The 18,831-nt window shown below is 54.8% G+C and overlaps 8 protein-coding genes across 8 annotated transcripts; 3 read left to right on the top strand and 5 right to left on the bottom strand.

Annotated features, from left to right (window-relative positions):
• Window positions 1–52: 52 nt before the first annotated feature.
• Window positions 53–1,124, bottom strand: SCP_0410020 (putative peptide chain release factor C12orf65, mitochondrial; the record flags this gene model as incomplete). Its single annotated transcript, XM_027757729.1, has 6 exons — window positions 53–166; window positions 223–368; window positions 425–570; window positions 645–747; window positions 798–971; window positions 1,022–1,124. The coding sequence occupies 6 exons, from the start codon at window positions 1,122–1,124 to the stop codon at window positions 53–55; spliced, it is 786 nt and encodes a 261-aa protein (XP_027613530.1).
• A 656-nt stretch (window positions 1,125–1,780) lies between these two features.
• On the top strand, window positions 1,781–3,105 carry SCP_0410010 (hypothetical protein; the record flags this gene model as incomplete). The annotated part of the gene is made up of 7 exons (XM_027757728.1): window positions 1,781–1,873; window positions 2,129–2,190; window positions 2,245–2,351; window positions 2,412–2,476; window positions 2,528–2,875; window positions 2,928–3,032; window positions 3,088–3,105. The coding sequence occupies 7 exons, from the start codon at window positions 1,781–1,783 to the stop codon at window positions 3,103–3,105; spliced, it is 798 nt and encodes a 265-aa protein (XP_027613529.1).
• Window positions 3,106–3,805: 700 nt separating this feature from the next.
• On the bottom strand, window positions 3,806–6,392 carry SCP_0410000 (hypothetical protein; the record flags this gene model as incomplete). The annotated part of the gene is made up of 2 exons (XM_027757727.1): window positions 3,806–6,104; window positions 6,172–6,392. 2 exons carry the CDS (start codon window positions 6,390–6,392, stop codon window positions 3,806–3,808), a joined length of 2,520 nt encoding a protein of 839 aa, XP_027613528.1.
• Window positions 6,393–6,922: 530 nt separating this feature from the next.
• SCP_0409990 (Trehalose phosphorylase) lies at window positions 6,923–9,692 on the bottom strand (the record flags this gene model as incomplete). Its single annotated transcript, XM_027757726.1, has 9 exons — window positions 6,923–7,377; window positions 7,444–7,823; window positions 7,876–8,128; window positions 8,192–8,391; window positions 8,489–8,541; window positions 8,603–8,616; window positions 8,724–9,222; window positions 9,280–9,525; window positions 9,579–9,692. 9 exons carry the CDS (start codon window positions 9,690–9,692, stop codon window positions 6,923–6,925), a joined length of 2,214 nt encoding a protein of 737 aa, XP_027613527.1.
• Window positions 9,693–11,293: 1,601 nt separating this feature from the next.
• On the top strand, window positions 11,294–12,841 carry SCP_0409980 (hypothetical protein; the record flags this gene model as incomplete). The annotated part of the gene is made up of 7 exons (XM_027757725.1): window positions 11,294–11,514; window positions 11,592–11,784; window positions 11,860–12,083; window positions 12,146–12,160; window positions 12,210–12,292; window positions 12,349–12,425; window positions 12,485–12,841. 7 exons carry the CDS (start codon window positions 11,294–11,296, stop codon window positions 12,839–12,841), a joined length of 1,170 nt encoding a protein of 389 aa, XP_027613526.1.
• A 150-nt stretch (window positions 12,842–12,991) lies between these two features.
• On the bottom strand, window positions 12,992–14,100 carry SCP_0409970 (Probable tRNA-splicing endonuclease subunit tsp-4; the record flags this gene model as incomplete). The annotated part of the gene is made up of 4 exons (XM_027757724.1): window positions 12,992–13,185; window positions 13,254–13,787; window positions 13,846–13,983; window positions 14,037–14,100. 4 exons carry the CDS (start codon window positions 14,098–14,100, stop codon window positions 12,992–12,994), a joined length of 930 nt encoding a protein of 309 aa, XP_027613525.1.
• Window positions 14,101–14,266: 166 nt separating this feature from the next.
• SCP_0409960 (predicted protein) lies at window positions 14,267–16,287 on the top strand (the record flags this gene model as incomplete). Its single annotated transcript, XM_027757723.1, has 4 exons — window positions 14,267–14,515; window positions 14,571–14,771; window positions 14,860–15,157; window positions 15,215–16,287. The coding sequence occupies 4 exons, from the start codon at window positions 14,267–14,269 to the stop codon at window positions 16,285–16,287; spliced, it is 1,821 nt and encodes a 606-aa protein (XP_027613524.1).
• A 756-nt stretch (window positions 16,288–17,043) lies between these two features.
• Window positions 17,044–18,208, bottom strand: SCP_0409950 (hypothetical protein; the record flags this gene model as incomplete). The annotated part of the gene is made up of 2 exons (XM_027757722.1): window positions 17,044–18,009; window positions 18,077–18,208. The coding sequence occupies 2 exons, from the start codon at window positions 18,206–18,208 to the stop codon at window positions 17,044–17,046; spliced, it is 1,098 nt and encodes a 365-aa protein (XP_027613523.1).
• Window positions 18,209–18,831: the final 623 nt, after the last annotated feature.

The raw sequence follows: 18,831 nt of genomic DNA, 5'->3' as shown, positions 1-18,831 counted from the left end.
AGCGTAACAAGCGACGCTGCCTGACCATTCGATTTGTCCTCGCAAGTACAGCCTACTCTGAGGCTGCCTTTTGTTTAGCCTTCTTCTTCCTTCGTCGTTCTCTCTCGATTTGAAGCGCCCTTTTCAACTCCTGCTTCGAAAGTCCAGGATTATACATGGCGTCCAACTGATAGAAGATGGACCGTCAGCTTCTCCACGATCCCAAACATGTCTGTCTCATGCCTTATCAAGTAACACTCGCCTAGCGAGCTTTCTGTTCTGTAATAGAGAGCGCGTTTCCTGACATGACACTCGGAAACCGGTCGGTTTGTGCAGGAGCTGCACATTGTTTTCCGTTTTATTGATCGACTGGCCACCGGGGCCGCTACCTGTTCGACATTATGCTTAACATACAGGCATGCACTGGCATTGATGCGAACACCACCTCGAACGAACGATTCCTCAAGATCCTCCTCCTTCAGTTCCGGGACAACGCGCTGCTTGCTGGCTTTCTTTAGCTGAGAATAATAGCGCGGGACCCGGGGAGCAGCATCGCTCTCCTTCGTGCCCTCAGCTGCAACGGCTGAACAACTTTGGTGAATAAGACACGCGATCCACGCCCGCGACAAGAATGCGGAAGGTATTAGAGGTGGCAGAACACTTACCATGTTTGTTGCCTTTTCCTGGCGCTGCGACTGGACTCCTCTTGGGGAGGCCGCTTGACGGAATCGTTCGACCCTAGTTCCGTGTGCTCCGTAAAACGTATCTCTGAGAAATAGTGAGAGGCTGTTTCTCTGAAAGTACTCGTGAGTACTCACTGAACCTTGCGGCTGAACCGTCTTCGGTTCCATCATCCAGCTTTACGGCCTGGACAATGTTCTTACGCAAGACATCTGCAATTTCTTGCACAAGCGAGATTTTCCCCTCAAATACTTTGGCATCCTCCGGTGGGGGATATGTCAAAATCTCGGACCGTATCTTGGTACGAAAAGCTGTGAGACGGATGAGTTTCGCCATGCTACAAAATCTGATTGCCGCTTACCTTGAGCGACCTCTGGATCCCCAGCAAAGGTTGCGGAAGATGCGCGGAGTAGTGTGCGATAAGCTGAGCGCGCAGATGTAAGGAGGGCGGGAGATACGGACATGCCCAGCGGTGGTGAAGGAGCTGGCACGAAGGACGCGGCGGCGGTCCGTGCATGCGGAAGAAGGATCACGTGCGGAGGTTCGCGAGATCTGCGCGAGATGGGGCGCAAGACGCGTTCCTTATATGGTCATTGCTGTCGAATGAGCCTCTGCAAAGGCGACGCACTCGACGACCGACCATTCGATGTCTCTCCCGTCTTGCGGTACAAAATATTCGGAAACAGCGTCCGAACAGCCTGAAGATGTATCTCAGACCCAACGGAAGAAGGAAGGTCCGCCAGAATTCAACGAAACATCGCCAAAGAGGGAGAGATGTCGACAAGCTGCCTTCCGGACGTTCCCCGCGTATGTTCCTCCTAGAAAATGCAGATGTTGACCTCACACTCCCCCACCTTGACACTCTGGTTGGTTAGACGGGGGAGAACGACGCGTACATGGCGCGAGCGAGCGTCCCTAAGATAATGGCTCACGTGACACGCGATTACAGTTTGTTGAATGCTTTCGACGCGCCTCGGAGTCTGAACACCTCTTCAACCCGGACCACCACCATCCCTCGCCCCTCTTTCCCGCCACCTCGTCCGTACCTCTCTATCGACACCAGCTGCACCTAGCAGCCATCCTAAGCATTCAACAACTTCTATTCAACACTCGGCTAGAAATGTCGGCCGCAAAGAAGACTGCTGCGTCCAAATCCAAGAAGGCGGCCTCCCGCCCTGCGCCCACTCACCCTAGTTGGATCGATATGATCAAGGTTGGTCTCTCAGGACCTTTTTAGACCTCTCACTGCATCTCCCGTCTCCGCCACGGTCGACAATACCCTCTGCCGGGCGTCGTTCACGGCGGTCGCCAAAAGGGGTAGGGCACTGGGCGCGATCTTCGCCGCGCACCACCGCTCTTCGTCATTCCTTCCCACTTGTTCCTCTGCGCTTACCAACACAAACTATTGTCCATCCTTCGTCATTGTGGGCTATATTGGCTGTTACTGACATGTTTGTGGCTAAATTAGGAGTGTATCACCGCTCACCCCGAAGATGCCCGCGCTGGCGTGTCTCGTCCTCAAATCAAGAAGTAAGTGTCGGAGGCGGCTCCAATGGCTTCAGCAAGCCTTATCACTTGTTTCAGGTTCGTTGAGGAAACATACAGCATCGAATTTGGTAATGCGCAGACCACTCAGCTCAGCAGGGCTATAACCACTGGTGCTGAGAAGAGCCTTTTCGTTCTTCCTAAGGGTAGGCTTGCAACTGCGTATCTTCTCATTCAACAAACACTAACATGGCCATGCTCTCAAGGCCCTTCCGGCCGGGTCAAGCTCCCTCCTAAGACCAGGGTTATGGAGACTTCCGATACCAAAGAGGTGTGTACAGCCCCGTTCCATGTCACTGCGATTAAGTAATACGACGGTCAGAATAAGCCCGACGCTAAACCTGCCAAGGCTGCCGCAAAGCCTGCAGCTAAACCAGCTTCAAAGTCTGCTGCTAAGCCTGCTTCAAGGCCTGCGGCCAAGTCCGCTGCTGCGAAGCCCAAGGCTGCCGCCGCTAAGCCGACGAAAGCGGCGACTGCAAAGAAACCGGCTGCCACCGCTAAGAAGCCGGCTGCTCCGGCTAAGTCGACCACTACGGCTAGGAAGGCCACCGCGACCAAGGCGAGGGCTGCTCCAGCAGCGAAGAAGGCGGAAATCAAGAAGGCGCCTGCAAAGAAAGTTGCACCTGCCAAAAAGACTACCACGTCGAGCAGGCGCGATACTGCTAAGAAGGTTGGTTGTTACCTCTTTCTACCTCATTGGATGCTCATTTTATTTCACCAAGGCGATAACTGGCAGGACTGCTACCGCTAAGGCGAAGCCCGCCGCAAAGGCTAGGCGGGCGTCGACCACCGCTGCCAAGCCGGCTCAGTCCTCCCGAAGCGCGAGGGTGAGTGACCTCGTTTTGTTTGCTGTCCGTGAATGTTGAAGTCAAATTCTTGCAGGCGGCGAAGAGGGCGTAAATGCGTCTTCTCCATATATATCTCTATCTTCCGTATTATCGTCGCGTACTCGTGTCTTACATCTCGACTTGACTCTAGTTTTACTCATCTCGATCTGTGTGTCCAACCTATTGTGTGCGACTGCTTATACCTTAGCATCGCACGGTAGTCCTCTTGTGTCTCCTTATTTCTCCTCATATCGTATGTAAGACGTTCACGTGCGTGCTCCTCCGCTCTTCCTTAGTGGTGTTAGGCCAGTGGGGGATGGTGCGGGTGCGGCTGGCAGGATGCAGTGGTACTGTCAGAGCGACATCGCTGGATGTCCATTTCTACGTATATTGTATAAATTATGAGCGGGAGCGGGAGCAGGAGTGGGAGTGGATCTCTCGATATACTAGAACATTGTGTTAGAGACAACTGCTGTTGGAAGGGAGCGACACGGGTGTCTGTCATGTGTTGCTACCTTCTCCCGGCCATACTCCAACATAAGGGTGCAGGTTGGACCTAGTCTCGGGGGTGAACGCTTCAAGGTAATTGTTTGTTTCATGTCGGCAGCCGGTGTTAGCTCTCTTGTTGGGATACAATGTGATGCATATGCGCGATAATTCGCCGTCCTCGTGTTCTGGGCAGAAACAGCATATTCAGTAGGTATACATGCATGATTAATCGTACCAGCCTCGGTATCTGACCGTTGTGCAGGATAGTCATTACGGCCATCTCGTCAGGTAATGCACCATCGCTGGTCCGATGCAGTGAACTCCCCATTGACAATCCCAGACGCGTCTCGTAATTTTGCAATTGTGTGTTCATCTGGCTCACCATCGATATAGTTCATATTCCATCCGCGAGCGAGGATGGTCGCGTGCAGAACACCTGCGTTGTCGCCTTGTATGGACACCACGGCGACCCGAAACGAATCGTCGGGACTGGAGTCGTCGAATATGAGCGCAGCTCGGGAAACCTGTCCAAAGCTTGCACAAACATCCAACCAAACCCGAGGTGGCGGGTCATCATCATCTGGGGAGCCGCTGATGCGGTAGACAATTCCTCCGTCTGAACACCCGATGAAGAGACACTCGCGAAATAAACGCGGCTGGGAAGTGAAGAGCCCGTAAGAGGCATGCAGGCCCTCAGAGTCAACGGACGCCATTGCGACGTTTCGGAACTGGAAGGACGCCTGATGGGATAGGTACGACGCCGGGGCCCACCTGAAACCGCGCTCCTGCAGTCTCGCTCCGTCATTGAAGCGGAGGGCAGAGCGTCCTGTGGTGAAAATGATGGTGGCAGGAAACGTGCCAATAAGGAGATAGAGCTGTCGCATGCGTTTGGCGGAGGAGGAGTGGACGAGCACGGACCGTACGTCCAAGCCCAGCAAGGACGCCAGACATACAGGTTCATCCTCGGCCTTGCTAGTAGCACGATATTGGAGCGAGCCGGACATGCGCGCTAACTTGTAAATGGGCCGTTCAGTTGGTTCTGGATCTTCTAAGGAATGCTGGGACGGTGAGAAGGAGCGAGGGATGCGGTCCTCTAATGCTCTGAGCACACCATGAAGACCGTGTACGACGTGAATGTTATTCCTGTGAGGACTGGCCTCGTTCTGCTCCACGTCGAGCGAAGAGTGGGCCACCACACCGTCTGCGAACTGGAAGTACAGCTTGTCCCTTCCGCTATTCTGCACAAAAACAGCCTCCTGGAGAGTCCAAAGTCTCCGCATCCAGTCAGAACATAGGATTCTGAGACCTTGCTCGATGATGGAACATCTCACAGAGGCCTTTTCAAGTTCCGCATCCAATACAAGCACCTGATAGGCCTCGGAGAATATCTTCCCGAGTCTCGTAATGGCGGTCTTTCGATGTTCTCGCAGTGCTGGATCGACAGGGATGCATAACGTATCAATCCACACGGAGGGGGAAGCGCACTTGTTACTATCGAGTAAAGAAATGCTGGCCGCAATATACGAGAGCTGACATTGAGGTAAGGCGTTGTCCCTGGGATTTCCCAAGCCGTGAGACCAGACGTGGGAGATGGCGACGTACGGTCCATCATCTACGACTTCAATATGAATGTCTTCATCAGAGGTACTGATTTTCGGCACACGAATGCGAGGGACTCCGCCATTCGCGAGGATGGTGGCCACAACGCCGCCATCGACCTGTATATGGGGGCAAGTACATCCCAGCCGAACATGCCGCGTCACATAGGTCTCTTCGTCAAGACAATCTGCATTGCAGACAGTGTCGGTGCATTCGGAGTGGTCGACGGTTGTTGCAGACCGTTCTAGGGCTGTAATAAGAAAGATCGTCTCCCCAATTCCTGCGCTGCACAACATGGATACGTCGCTTTTACACCAGCCTCTGTCAAGTAGATGGCGCACTGCGCCTTTTTCTAGCGTTATACTGCAGCTTGGGCCGAAGGGAGTGTAATTGTACAGGGCAACATCACTGCTGTTTTCTGGGAGATACCACAGGAACATGGAATGACAGAAACTCCTGGCCATGACGATCGAATGAAGGACTTGGGCTTCGTCAAACGAAAGTTGTCGAGGGTGCCAACCGAACATGAAATCGTCCATGACATCCAAATATCCATGCATTCTCCGCGAGCGGGCATCAAGAATGGCTCTATCCACGGTTCCAAGGCGTCCTGCCCAAGAAGCGGTAAACTCTTTCAGAGGCGCCGTCGAGACAATCTTGCTGTGGACGAAATGCGACACGTCAAGAGACATGTCGCAGATCCCGAACATCTCTCCAAGAACGCCGAAGAACAACCATTCTTGCAGCAGAGAGATCTGCTCACCGGTCGAGGCTTCTTGTTGGTCTAGACGATGTAATCGAATCTCCTGACCTTGTTTGTACTCAAGAACTTCCCAACCAATCCGGGCAGGGAAGTCAGGGAACCCAAGAGTATCGTACGGTGCAACACAAGCCAAATGGGGAACTTGAGTCGAGGGATAGATGTGCTTATATCTGTTGGGTTCCAGATATTGGTCTGGAGGAAAGGCCTTCATATAGACAACGCTAGATAGGACATACAAGACATTCAATGTATTGTAATTCGAGGAAGTGAGGATAGATGACGGCAAACCTGTATCTGAACCAGAGCAAAGTCAAGAGACGCTCGGCCCTGCCATTATGTGATGATCGATGATGTTGTGATGATGAATTGTGCTTCTCTAGGGCTACGAGTAAGCAAACTGCACGTATAGAACTCACCTTATGGTCTAAGAGATGGCTCTTCGATTCACAGGTGTGAATGTGTTGATCATGCGCTAATCGTAAATAGCACAGCGGTGTCCTGTTTCCCATGGTTCCATTGTGATTCGGACGTGAAGCAGCTGCAATTAGAGGCTTGTAGATACTTAGATCCCGTCATGGCACACTACTAAGAGGTGTAATGGATTTCGTGGTCGAAAACTTTGTCCGGGCCGGGATCTGGAGGATCAGTCCACCAGTCTGAGCTGTACAATCAACAGCGAGTACAATTGTCAATTCAAAGGCTGATCAGTATGTTGACAGTCACTTTGACATGGCAGGCTTCTACATCTGCTGCGGATACATATATCCAGAGGAAGGAGCAGTTGAAACAGGGGTTGGAGTGGAAACAGGGGTTGGAGTGGAAGCCTGGAGGGGAAGCGAGGTTAATCATTGCGAGCACAAATGTCTAACTCTACACAATTTTCTACAGAATTAATGTACACGAAAACGAGTACGCCTTGCCACGTGGATATAGTTCCACTCTAGCGACATGGGAATATAAAGCAGCACAACGAAAGCAGCCCGCGTGAGGGGTACAGAGGTGGGACAGAAAGGGGACACGTTCAAGGTACGCACAGCGCTCATCCTTGTACATGGATATCTCCGCGGGGCAGACGGGGCTCACCAGGGATGTAGGGTTCACCCATCTCTGTCCTCATGAGGTCGTTGATCCACGCGCCCTTGGGGTGTAGATTGACGCCGCGGCTGCAGTACATGACCGCGAGGTACATCCATGCGGCGGCGTTGCCGACGGTGCTGACCTCGTCGCTGACGTGCGTGCGCGCGTACTCGGACATCTCTTGGTATAGCTCCTCGTCCGTGGCGAGCGCGTACATGTGCTTCGCGACCGCATCGTTGTCACCCGGCGTGCACAGGAACCCGCTCTTCTCGTGCTCGATCTGCAGAGGAATGCCTCCCGTGCGGCTCGCGATGACGGGCTTGCCAGCATGCAGCGCTTCCGAAACCTTCACCTCAAATCCCTCACGCGTCGACAACTGCAAAGCAAATCGGGAATTCGCCATCAACACGTTCAACACTGCACGCCACATCAGTACACGAATACTAAGACCGAAAGAAGGGATAGGAAGAGTGAGGTACTCACGCTGATCGCTCGGCGGGCAGCGCATGACGATAATATCCTTGAAGTACTCCTTGTACGTAGTGCTGACGAGCGACATGATCTGATCGTAGATGATGCTGGCATCGGGGTCATCGACTGCACCATGTCCGCAAACGAGCAGCTGCGGAATCTCTTCGTGCATGATGGGGTTTTCGCCCTCGGCGCACATGCGGCGGAAGCGCGCGTACGAGTCGAGGACGTTCGGAATACCCTTGGACGGGTCGAAGCGTGCGATCTGCACGATGTACTCGCGCGCGGGCCATGCGAGCTCGTGCATCTTCTCCTTCGCACAGAGACTGCGGAACTCGCCCATGTAGTACTGCGAGTCCCAGGGATCCAGGTGCTTATTCAGTCCATCCAGCCTGTTAAAACAATGTACGATAGGACGCATGACAATTTGAGATGAGTACGTACCAGTCTGTTGCGGCACCCAAGAGCGCAAGCTTCTCCAGCGGGACGTCACTCGGCACAAACTTGTTCACGGGGTGGCTGATGAACATGTCGGCATGCTGGATGTTGTTCCACAGGTACTTCCAGACCTCCTCCTGCGGCGATCCCTTGTTGTGCACCAGGTCGCTGCGGATCTCGATATGCGAGCGGTAGATGATAGGCAGATCCGGCCGGACACGCTTGATCAGAGGGATGAGGCCCGGCATCTGTGGGTCATCTGGGCGAAGCGTTCTGTAGTTAACCCCGCATTCGGCCAAAAGAAAGCGGATCTCGCGCTCACCGACAAACGCGATGTCCACGCCGCCCGGGGCAAGAGGGCCGCCTTCAGCCGTCCACCGCAGGCCGTTCTTGAAAATCCACGCATCGAAATTGTCCTTAGCCTCCTTCGTGAGGCGCAGGTTCGGATCGGCGACACCCTGAAGGATGTTGTGGTTGTTCTTCGTCGTGCGGAACACCGACGGCGATGGGTTGGGGACATACCTGGGATTACCACGTATCAAAAACCACTCGATCAGAGAAAGGCGTGTGTTATGCCAGACGTCCCCGCCGACTGCGGAGATGAGTGGACACGACTTACCAAGCGGCGTCCACGTCCAGCAGGGTGAGGAAACGAATGAGCGCGTGACGCATCTATCATGGCAGGAATGTTCTCAGCGCCCCACATAAAGCGCTCTAGTGGAACGGCACTCACGAGCGCGACACCCCCTGACCAGGCCGATCACAGAAGTTCCGTAATGGCATGAACACAAACGCGAGAACGCAAGCACGCGATCAATATCCGCATGGGAGGAAGGCACTAACCCCACACTCACCGCCTTGGGGCGTCGAAGAAAAGAAGCCCATCTTGATCTTCTTGTCCCGGAGCTCATCGGCAAGTTTGATCACAGAGTTCCACGTTCCCTTACTGTTCGTTGTCGTCTTGTACTCGTCAATGTCGTCTACGAGGTGGATCTTTCCACCCGAGTCGACGGCCACCTGGTTGCGCGATGCGATGCTTAGACGCGGGTTGTTCCCTGGACCGAAGTACATGATGCACTTGCGCGCTGCGGAGTCGGCCTGCTCGTCGACCGTACGCGGGATTGGGAGGCGCTGGTTGACGTTGGTCGTGAGCTTGTTGTGGTCTTGAAGCTGGGACGGGTCGTAGTACACGGTGGGGGTCTCCGCACCCGAAGGCACGTAAGAACCGGTTGTTGACGAGATACGGTGCTTGATGTTCGGGCGCGTGAGCGAATCTGTATGGAATGGCTTGATGTTGAACACGATGGGGACGATGTCCATGTCGAGCCAGAGATGGGTGCACAGATTCGGAGCCTGAAAGGCGGGATGAGCCAATTCAACTACTGAGGGCTGAAAGTGCATCGTACGCACCTCCTTGAGCAGGCTGAGAGTCACTCCAGCACCAAGAAACTTGCACATGTGCTCGGTGGAGAACTTTCGCAGCGTCTCCATGACATGCTGCTCGATAGCGGTAGATTGGGCATCGGGATCGTTCGCATCATAGGGGACGACGGTGGAGGCGAAGTCCGTGTTGTAGACAGAGTCGTGAACGGAGATGGCGACTTCGAAAGCGGTGCTGCTGTTGATGACGGCGCCCGCTATGCCCGCCCACATCGGCTGGACATGGACGGTCGGAAGCGGTCGCGGATGATGACGACAGGTGTGCGTACCTGGAGATGGGCGTAGCCCGGCACGCTGGGACGCCTGCCAGAGACGGCACTGGATAGCCTGCGCCTGACGACATCTGAGGACTTTGAGATGAACTGGTGGTTGGGAGGAGCCATGGGGCGGAGGGGAGAGGGAGAAAGAGCACGCAGACCACGGAGGTTATGTAGTCTGCGGATGTCGGTGAGACGGGGGGACTGGAGTGGGTACAGGATGGAATATTAAAGGGTGGCGAGAGAATACCTGTCTCGTTTTTGAATCAGACGAGCGCGAAGCGTGTCTAAGGCGCGGACACGGTTGCCTTGCCGCGCTCCCACTGCCGTCTATCAGGTCACGTGCCGTCTCCTTACCGCGCCCCGGCGAGCACCGCCCAGGCCCTCCCACTGGCAGTCTCACCCCGTCCCGCACTGTCTATCCATCCATCTATGAGCGCGCCGTGCGCGGAAGATAGAAAAAGCCAAAAAAACAGACACAGCCCGTCGCTCTGACAATCTTCCTCCGAAACAACCAGACCCTCGGCAGGAACAGCGAGTGGTAATAGCCCGCTGCAACGTGTTCCCCGTTCGATTCTTCCAGCCCTGTTTCGCACTGCGAATGGTAACTTGAGCACCGCTAGACCGCCAGATGCACCGACATGACGCACCCATCTGTCCGGCATCCTGGCTGAAGAATGTTCACTCCGGCCAACAGCGTGGGTCATGGGTCATCCAGGAAGGCGCGTGTAGCATCAGGGCGGATGCAGGGATGCATCGTGTGCATCCCAGTTACGTTGGCCTTGATCCTGCGAGTGGTCAGGGAAGTACACAGCTGCCATCAGACGATGACGAAGCGCTGCTCAGCTGCATGGGAAGCTTCTTGCGTCGCTATACACGTACGCGTAACGTTTGGGCTGTAGGTACGACCGCCCAGTCAGAAAGAGGCCACTCAGTGTGAGGATTCAACGTTCAACCTCCGATGACCATGCTGCATCGCGAGATAACCCCATGGTATTGGGAAGCGAGAAGAAGAAACAATCCTTGTGAAACTAGTGCGGCACCTGATCAGACCAACTTTGTTCCTCGTCGGAGGAATCAACTCTCTCGTATGAGCATTGGGATTCAACATGCGCTGAATGGACAGGCAAAGACGTGATGAGAATGCCATACACAGAGGTACTTCGATGGAAGACAAGGCACCCGAAGAGTGAGAGCGGAAGAGATTCGAGTGAGACGCATAGCATGGCAGCGTTTATAATGAGGACCCAGGGTGTGAACAGGGAGCCGAGAATGACAGTGAAGAAGACGAAGCTGTGAGAAGACGCACTGAGAACGTAAAGAGAAGTACGGGGAAGTAGGAATCTTCGCCATCAATTTCCAAAGGAGCCAATTTCGTAGCGGGCTAACGCAGTCGAGGGACGACATGAGCATGGGATGCAATGAGAATTTGAGCCGAGCGTACTCAAAGTGTATTATTCTTTTCCCGAAGCCAGTTATTAAGGAGCCCTGGATAGTCCTGGACTTGTGTAAAATGCTTTCAGAAGAAGCGGATTGTATGTGTGTGGCGCCCGCATGAGTGAGAGTCAAGATGAAGGCGCCCACCGAACGCGTCTGTCACATTCGACACGACGCGTCACACTCTGTGTGACGACAGTCACCCCGAGCCTCGAGTCTGGCACGTGACAAGAACTGCTCACCGCCACTGCCAAACAGCGACCACGAGCGGTCCCTCACCACTCTGGACGATGTCGAGGCCCTCGAGGCCGTATCGCCCTCGACCACCATCAGCGTACTCTCCTTCGGCAGCCCCATCGTTCGTTTCCCATGCATCGCGCCCATCGCTGTCGCGGTCCTCGTACCCGTCCTTCCTCTCTCTCTATGAAACGGCCCGCGTGCAGCTCGCGTGTGCTGCACAAGGCCTTCTCGACGCATTCCGCTGGGATATCGTAGTTCGCCTCGTTGCAAGGTACGTCGTCTATCCTGACGGAGGGTTATCTGTGTATCTCATTCATGATCCATCCTCATCCGTGATCCATCCGCTAGCGACGCCGAGATCCGCGCAAACGTGTCCAAGTCCATGCTCCTCAATTCCATATCGCTCGCATCTATCTATGTATTTGAGCTCCTCCTCTTCCCCCTGGCCCGAGACCAGCGGAAATGGCTACACCGGAACGTCGGCTGGGCGTACCAAGTGCTCTGGCTGCTTCCGGTCGTCGGCGTGTCGTTGTACCTCAATGTATGTCTGTACAGTTGCCCTTGTGTGTTCTATGCTCTGAAAATGATGGCCCTCGCCGTTTGCGATTCCACGCAGAGTACGTTCTGCACGCTGATCGCGAAGCGCACCTTCGTGTTGCAGCATGGATCGCGTGCCGCCGCCGCCGCCGCCGCAACATACACCGGCATGTTGAACGCACTCGCGACATCGGCATACGGCGCCATCATGGTCGTTACATCGCTCGTTGTCTCGTTCGCGCTGGGGTACATCCCCGTCCTCGGCCCGTGGCTCGGGTTTACGTTCGCGTGCTGGGTCGATGCGTGAGTAGGTGTCCTCCTTCCCGCTCGACAAGTCATCGTTGAGTCGGAGCTGTGCGTGATAGATATTATTGCTTCGAGTGCGTAATCCCTATCGTGTACAATGTTGTGAGTGTTGATCTGTGTTAGTTTCGTCTGGATCGCCCGCGGGCTCTCGCTTTCTCGGAGGATTCGACATCTGGAGGAACGCTGGGCCTATTATTTCGCCTTCGGTTAGTATTCCGGCAGTTCCATGACCGATGCTGCTTGACTCAGGTTCGTTGTCCAGGTCTGCCTATCGCTGCGCTTTGCATGTGGGGCGGCAGCCTCGCGAATGCAGCATTGTTCGCTCTCCTATGGCCTTCAGTAGGCACCACCATCTATCTTCACCGGTTTAGCTCTAACCCGAGTCGGCACGTCCACAGTTCATCATCATGGCGATGCACGCTCGCCCGGTTCCTCTCGACCCCTTTAACCCCGCATGGCCGCGCGCGCACGGCGAGCAGGAAGCCGAGATTCGGCACCCGTCGCCGTTCGTGCCCATCCGGCTGCCGATCTTTGCGCCTGTGCTGTGGTTAAACGACGGGATCGCACGCGCTCTCAGCGTCGGTGGTGGGGCAGGTGCCAGACACAGGCGAGTGTCGAGTGACAGTGCAGAGAGTGTCGAGGAGGGCGCGGCAGTGCAGATGGGTATGGTCGGTGGTGCGCCAGTTGGGTCTGTAAGGACGCGGACGCGCGTGGGGAGTGGGGCATATGCCCCTAGCAGACGGAAGTTTGATTGACGTTGTTCAGTTTCATTGTCACTTGGCATTCTCATGCGTACTCTTCGGTCTTGTGGGATTCATCACTCAACTTCATGCATCTCAACGTATAAGTATTTTATACCTTCAATATACCAAATCAATGTACGGCTACAAATTCCAGCGACAGGTTCAACCGAAGCCGGCCCACTCGATGGAGAAGTAAGAGACCTCTTGCTTCTCGTCGTCCCATCCGCACAGGAGATGCGCCTTCTTTGTTGCTGTGCCCAGGCGCCCGTGCGCGACGATCTCCATTGGCTTCATCGTAGCGATGGGCGAGTCGATCACGGATGCCACGAAGTGCGAGTGATATCGGAGCGGATCGCCTGTCGCAGGAAAAAAAACAAGGACATGTCAGCGTGGGTTAAATTCTCCAAGGAGAGGATAGACAGACCGGGGTACACCAGGAAGTCCCCGCCGAACTTGATGCCCCCGCCCATGAAGTTCCCCTTCTCCCACAAATCGCGGTAGACCCCGCACTTGGCGCGCTCGTACTGGTCGGATGGGTACGTCCAGATTCCTCCCTCCCGCGCGTCCTCAATCGTCGTGTACGTGCAGCCTGCGGGCTCGTACCACCGGAGAGCAGCCGAGCTGACGGGGACGCTCACCGTGTACGCCGGCGGGCCTGCTGAAGGCGTTGACGGCCGTTCCGCGGTGGGCGGGGGCGCGGCTTTCGCGTCGTCTGCGTCGGCACCCTCTCCCAAGGCTTTTGTACGGGCTGCGGCGGCTCGCCGGGCCTCGCGCTCTTTCCGCTTCTGCTGGGCGGCTTCTGTCGTGGCTGCCTTGACGGAGACTTCTGAGGCTTCCTTCGTTTCTGCGGCGGCGATTTGCAGGCGTGCCGAGGCTGCGCGGGCGGCGTTCCAGTTGTCGAGCTCGGCTTGGGTCGGCACGCGATGGGCGTGTGGGTCGTCGATGAGGACGGCTAGTTCTGCAGATGTAGACCGTGTGCAATTTGAGAACACGGCAATCGAAGGAAATTTGCGCACGTTTTTCGACTAGCAACACAACCTCCTCGGGAATAAGCAGCAGCGGGATGCCGAGAAAGACATTCTGCTGGGATAGATGCGGGAGCGTGCCTGTAAGGACACCGCAGATATGATGCTGGGACCTGAGGGTCGCGATATCTATTCTGCGCTGTTGATCAAGTTTTATGGGGTTTAAATAGTATGAAACTGACCGTCGACATCCCAGACATATGCTTTCTGGTTCGATACCCGCAGCGGTATTCGACGTTCAGTCATTTTGACAGTGGAGACACGGTGTGACGCGTGATCCTGGGACACGTCACAGTAAGCCACGTCGTGTCACAAGGATAACACCGCGACTGTCACGGCTTACGTCGCTCAACCCGACTTCGACGTCCACCACGCTGACCACTTACTTGTTCGCACTTGCTACCCAGGCTGGATGAGCGAGACATGTGAAGAGTGTGGGGAATCGACGGAATGGGACCAAGAGCTGGGCTCAGCCGTGTGCACGCACTGCGGGACACTCGCAGATCCGACGCAGAGCGTGCTCACCTCCCATCTCGAGCCAACAGATACCTCAGGAAGGGAGTACTCTTCTTGGAACACAGTGCAGGGGAGCACGTTGAAGGGCAGGAATGGATGGGCGCTTTCGGGTCAGAGTAAGGAGGCTCGGGATAGAAACAATACGGTGCGTTCCCCTGTTCCCCTCGTGTGCCGATTCCCGTTGAGGCACGGTAACGCAGATTGAGATCCATGGATTCATACGATCCGTCGCCACCAGGCTCGGTCACCCCGGTGTGACGTCTCGGGCTCAGGGAATTTTTGACCGAGCGATGCTGAAGGGCCAGTACCGGTGGGGCCGCAAAGCGAAGCTCGCCTCAGGGGCGGCAATTGCGGTTGCTCTGCGCGAATCCAACAAGAGCGACTCGCTGCGAGACATAGCGGTAAGTCACATTCACCACTCCATAGACCACTGCTTCCATTTTTCTAGCCCTTTAGGTGACGTATTGACTTAGTTGCACATGTACGCAGTATCTCTTGGAGGAGGCCCCGGTGTCGCTTTCCCGGTCGTTTATGTCCTTGATAACCCTGCTCAACCTCAATCTCACAGCGGCAGACCCGAGCGTGCATCTGCCCATGCTTCAATCACATTTACTATCTCTCATACAAGGATCGTCTACCGTGCTTCAGACCTTGCCGGTGAAGCTGAAGACCCCATTAACGTCTCTCGTTCCGCATCTACCTACCGTGCTTGGTGTTGCAACATCACTCGCGGCGCTCCTCTCCCGCACGAACACCCTCTCGAACGTGCCCACTCCACCGACCGCATGTGCGCTCTTCATCCTGGCCCTCGAGGCCGAACTGCTCTCCTCACTTCCGCATGCAGGCGCACTCGCGGAAGCACTCGGCGCACGCCTGGGTGCTGGCAAGGGTGTGGTCATGCAGCGCTACAAAGTCATATATGATCTCGTTGAGGAGTGGATTAAGGAGGTACCGTGGCTGGACGCACATGAACGGAAGAAGGGCGGCGTAGGGAGGTCGAAGGTTGCCAAGCGTGTCGTCGTGGCTAGGGGCCTGAAGGATGTCGTGCAGTTTCAGGAGGAGATATGGAAGAAGCGGCTGCAAGGGGAGGTTCGTCCAAAGTTGGAACTGCAAATATCTCAGGACGATGAGGAAGGGGATGTGGAGGACAAGGAGAACGACGCAGAGTTTGAAGCTGGTACGTCAGCTGCACCCCTCCACGTCTCAGACAAAGTAGACGTCAACTCCTCTATCCCCCGAAAGAAGCGGAAGACACAGCACAACCGGTCCATCGAGCAAGCTTCGCAGTTCTTACTGAATCCGCTTACCTCTGGTACGGACGCCTTTTCGTCCTCGAGCGCTGCTTTGGTTTCGTCGTCTTCAGCGCATCGTGCGGACGATGGCGTCGACGCGCCAGACCTCATGACACATCTGCTCACTGTGGACAGTTCGACCCTTGCGCACGCATTTGCGAAGGCGCCGACGCGGTTGCAGCTGCTGGCATCGTCGCGCGGTGGGACCGGAGAGGGGAACATTGCAGACGAGGAACTGTTCGCTGAGGGTGAATTGGAGGGGATTTTTCGGAGTGCAGAGGAAGCAGACATCATACGGGTAACGATGGGCTGGGACGCTGAGGAGGGGGTTGACGAGCCCGCGCAACCAGCACGCAAGAGGAAGAGGGCGCATTCGGATTCCGACGATGAGGGTGCAGCCTCTATGGAGTTGAACATTGGTAAGGCCAGGGGCTCGAAGAGAATCAATATGGACGCTCTGGCAAAGCTTTTGGACCCCTCTACTGCTTTAGGCGAAGACTTCGAGATGTACGAGAAGGATGACATGACGACCTTCGCGTTTGCCGATGGCGGGGAGGTCGTTGAGGAGTGGCGCCCGCTGTCTCCTGGAGGTGGCGGTTTTGACGAAGAACGATATGATATTTGAGACCTTCCTGCCGCTGATCCATTGTGTTGTAGAAGTGGGAAGAAGCACGACTTAAGGTGAGTACATATATCTGCATGCGTTTCGATATCCTCTTATTTCTACGCTAGGTCATCGGGTATGCATTTTCATCCACCGAATCATCGCGCCGCCGCTACCCTTGGTCCTCAGTCAGGACATCACTGGGTGTTCGGGCGCCGACTCAGTACATTTACTTGCGACAGACCTGTGGTACGCATGATTCGTTGGATGGTTGTCACTGGACTGAATGAGATGCCACTGCAGTGCACGTTTGGACGTGTGTCTCAAGGAATTTTGGTGCCGTACGCTGTGCTCGCGATTCACCGGGTACCGTATAGGTGCACCGTTCTGCCATACCGAAATGTATATCCAGGCATCTACAGAGATTTAATGCCCAGCACTATATATACATGATACAAAATATTAGACATAGTCAATTGTTTCGTCAATTCGACAGGTCGCAGCCCGCCACCCCTTTGCCTCGGATCCGATCGCATCGTCTTCAGTAAAGGTAAAGCGTCTCCCATCTCCATCTGTGACATGAGAACTCGCCAAAGGGGGGAATGGAACGAGTACTTGGATTTCGTCTACATAGAGCGCGAGACGCGATGCTGTTTTCTCTGGAAAGTCGACGCCGACTCCAACTGACAGCATTGTCAGGCCCTTCCCCATGATGCACCTCATTTGTAAGAATTGCTCGAGGGAAGAGATTGATCCCGAATGCAGAACATCTCCGAATCATCGTGGCACCGTGTTAAGGTCAGAGCTCGCAGTCGGCAGAAGTCGCCAGAGACTGTCACGAAACGGGGAATCCTTACCCTGAGTCGTGTCGTAAAAGTGCCCCAGCATTCCCGAGGCGTGAGTCTCGCTGATACAGATCCTTGTGACCCGAGAAGCGAGCGGAGGCACGTCCCAGAGATACAGCGCAGTATTACCAGGATTGAGTTGAACGTCGCTCACGCCTGCGAGGTTGAACGCGTTGCAGAATGCTTCAGCTAGCCTAATCTGTATGACAGGCACCACAATATCGTCGTTCTCCCATAGGACACGCATGTACAGAGGGGGGACCGTAGGCGGCAAGTGGGAAAGGCCGCCATTGCTGTGCTCTGGTGCCCAGCCACTTACTTGGACACCACAAGCCTCACGAACGTCGAAGTCGAATAATATAGCTTGGATTCGACGATTGTTGGTAGACCCGTTGACATGCGGGGTAATTGCGTCAACGACGTTTCTGATCTCCGCTGATGTGCTCCACATTGGCCTAACCGTAATGCGCATCACGACGTCTGGAGGAAGATCGATGGAGCTCATGAAGACGATGAAGAAATCCGAGTCTTCATCGAGATGCAGCAGACGTAGGGAGGGCAAATGAACTACTTTCGCGGAGGTTTCTGAGTCCAACGAGGAGTCAATGGTAATGGCGGAGATAAGCGAGAGACTCAGCAGCTGTGGCAACGATTCCAAGATGGAGAGAAGTGGTGACATCTCCAGGAAGTCCTCGGCCAGTTCGTGAATGGCAAGGTGAGCCAACTGTGGAAACAGAGGAGAATCCCAGAGTAGACCCCGCAGATAGAGGCAACGCAACATTGGCGCATTCGGGAATACTGAATGGGGCAAAAGCAGCACGTTTTCCTCTTCGACCTCCTCTTCGTCGACGCCGCTGTCAAAGATAATGGAGAGGCATTCGAGATGTGGCGCATCCACCTGAAGCATATCGACGAATTCACCATATGTTTCACGTTTTAAAAGCGAAGACGTGCAGTTCACGTACTCTGAGAAAATGGTCAGCTTGAAGTGAATGAAACGACGTCAGAGAGAATTTCTGCGAGAGGTCAACTCTGACGGTCAAATCGGTGTTTTTTATACGAGCTAAAACCTCCACTGTCCACTGTGGCTTGTGCATGGGAATGTAGACCCACAGAACGCTGTAATTGAGAGCGATATTGCGCCACACGTGACAAACTTGAGATAAAGCGATCCACCTATACAAATCCGGACGACCGTCAGCGTAGACAGCGAAGAAGAAGATACGGCAGAGTAGTTCCGGGGGCAAGCGGGGCGGAAGAGCAAAAGATTTTGGTAAAGAATGTAGAGAACGAACGTAGTTGTTGTGCCGTTTGATCTCTGAGCCGATTTGAAGGCGAACGTCGTATATACGATGAGCGCCGCTGCATGCTGTAAGTTGGGCAGGAAAGGGCATCGTGGGTCATGAAGGAGGTCGAAGATAGCTGCATGAAGGTCGGTCACTGTACAGCTCTCCACAAACAATGTTCCCACCGGTTGATGGGTGGTGATGGTAGTGGTATTGGAAGAAGGGCTGGGTGGCGACTTCATAGCCCGACGTCCATTTATTAAGTTTTGTCGTAGTATGTGACGGGCGTCAAAGCAACGGTATGGCCGGTCACGTCTCCTGTTTCACTGGGATACGAACGTTCAACGTTCATGGGTGCTGCCAGTGCCACTAGTTTTCTACTCACCACAACAAAACAACCACACGCCACCGCAGACGAAGTGTTGGTGCTGCTC

The sequence above is a fragment of the Sparassis crispa genome, assembly GCF_003851025.1.
Source record: "Sparassis crispa DNA, contig_000003F, whole genome shotgun sequence".
Classification (NCBI taxonomy): domain Eukaryota; kingdom Fungi; phylum Basidiomycota; class Agaricomycetes; order Polyporales; family Sparassidaceae; genus Sparassis; species Sparassis crispa.
The sequence above is the reverse complement of the archived record's forward strand: the minus strand, read 5'-3'. Positions and strand labels throughout refer to the sequence as shown.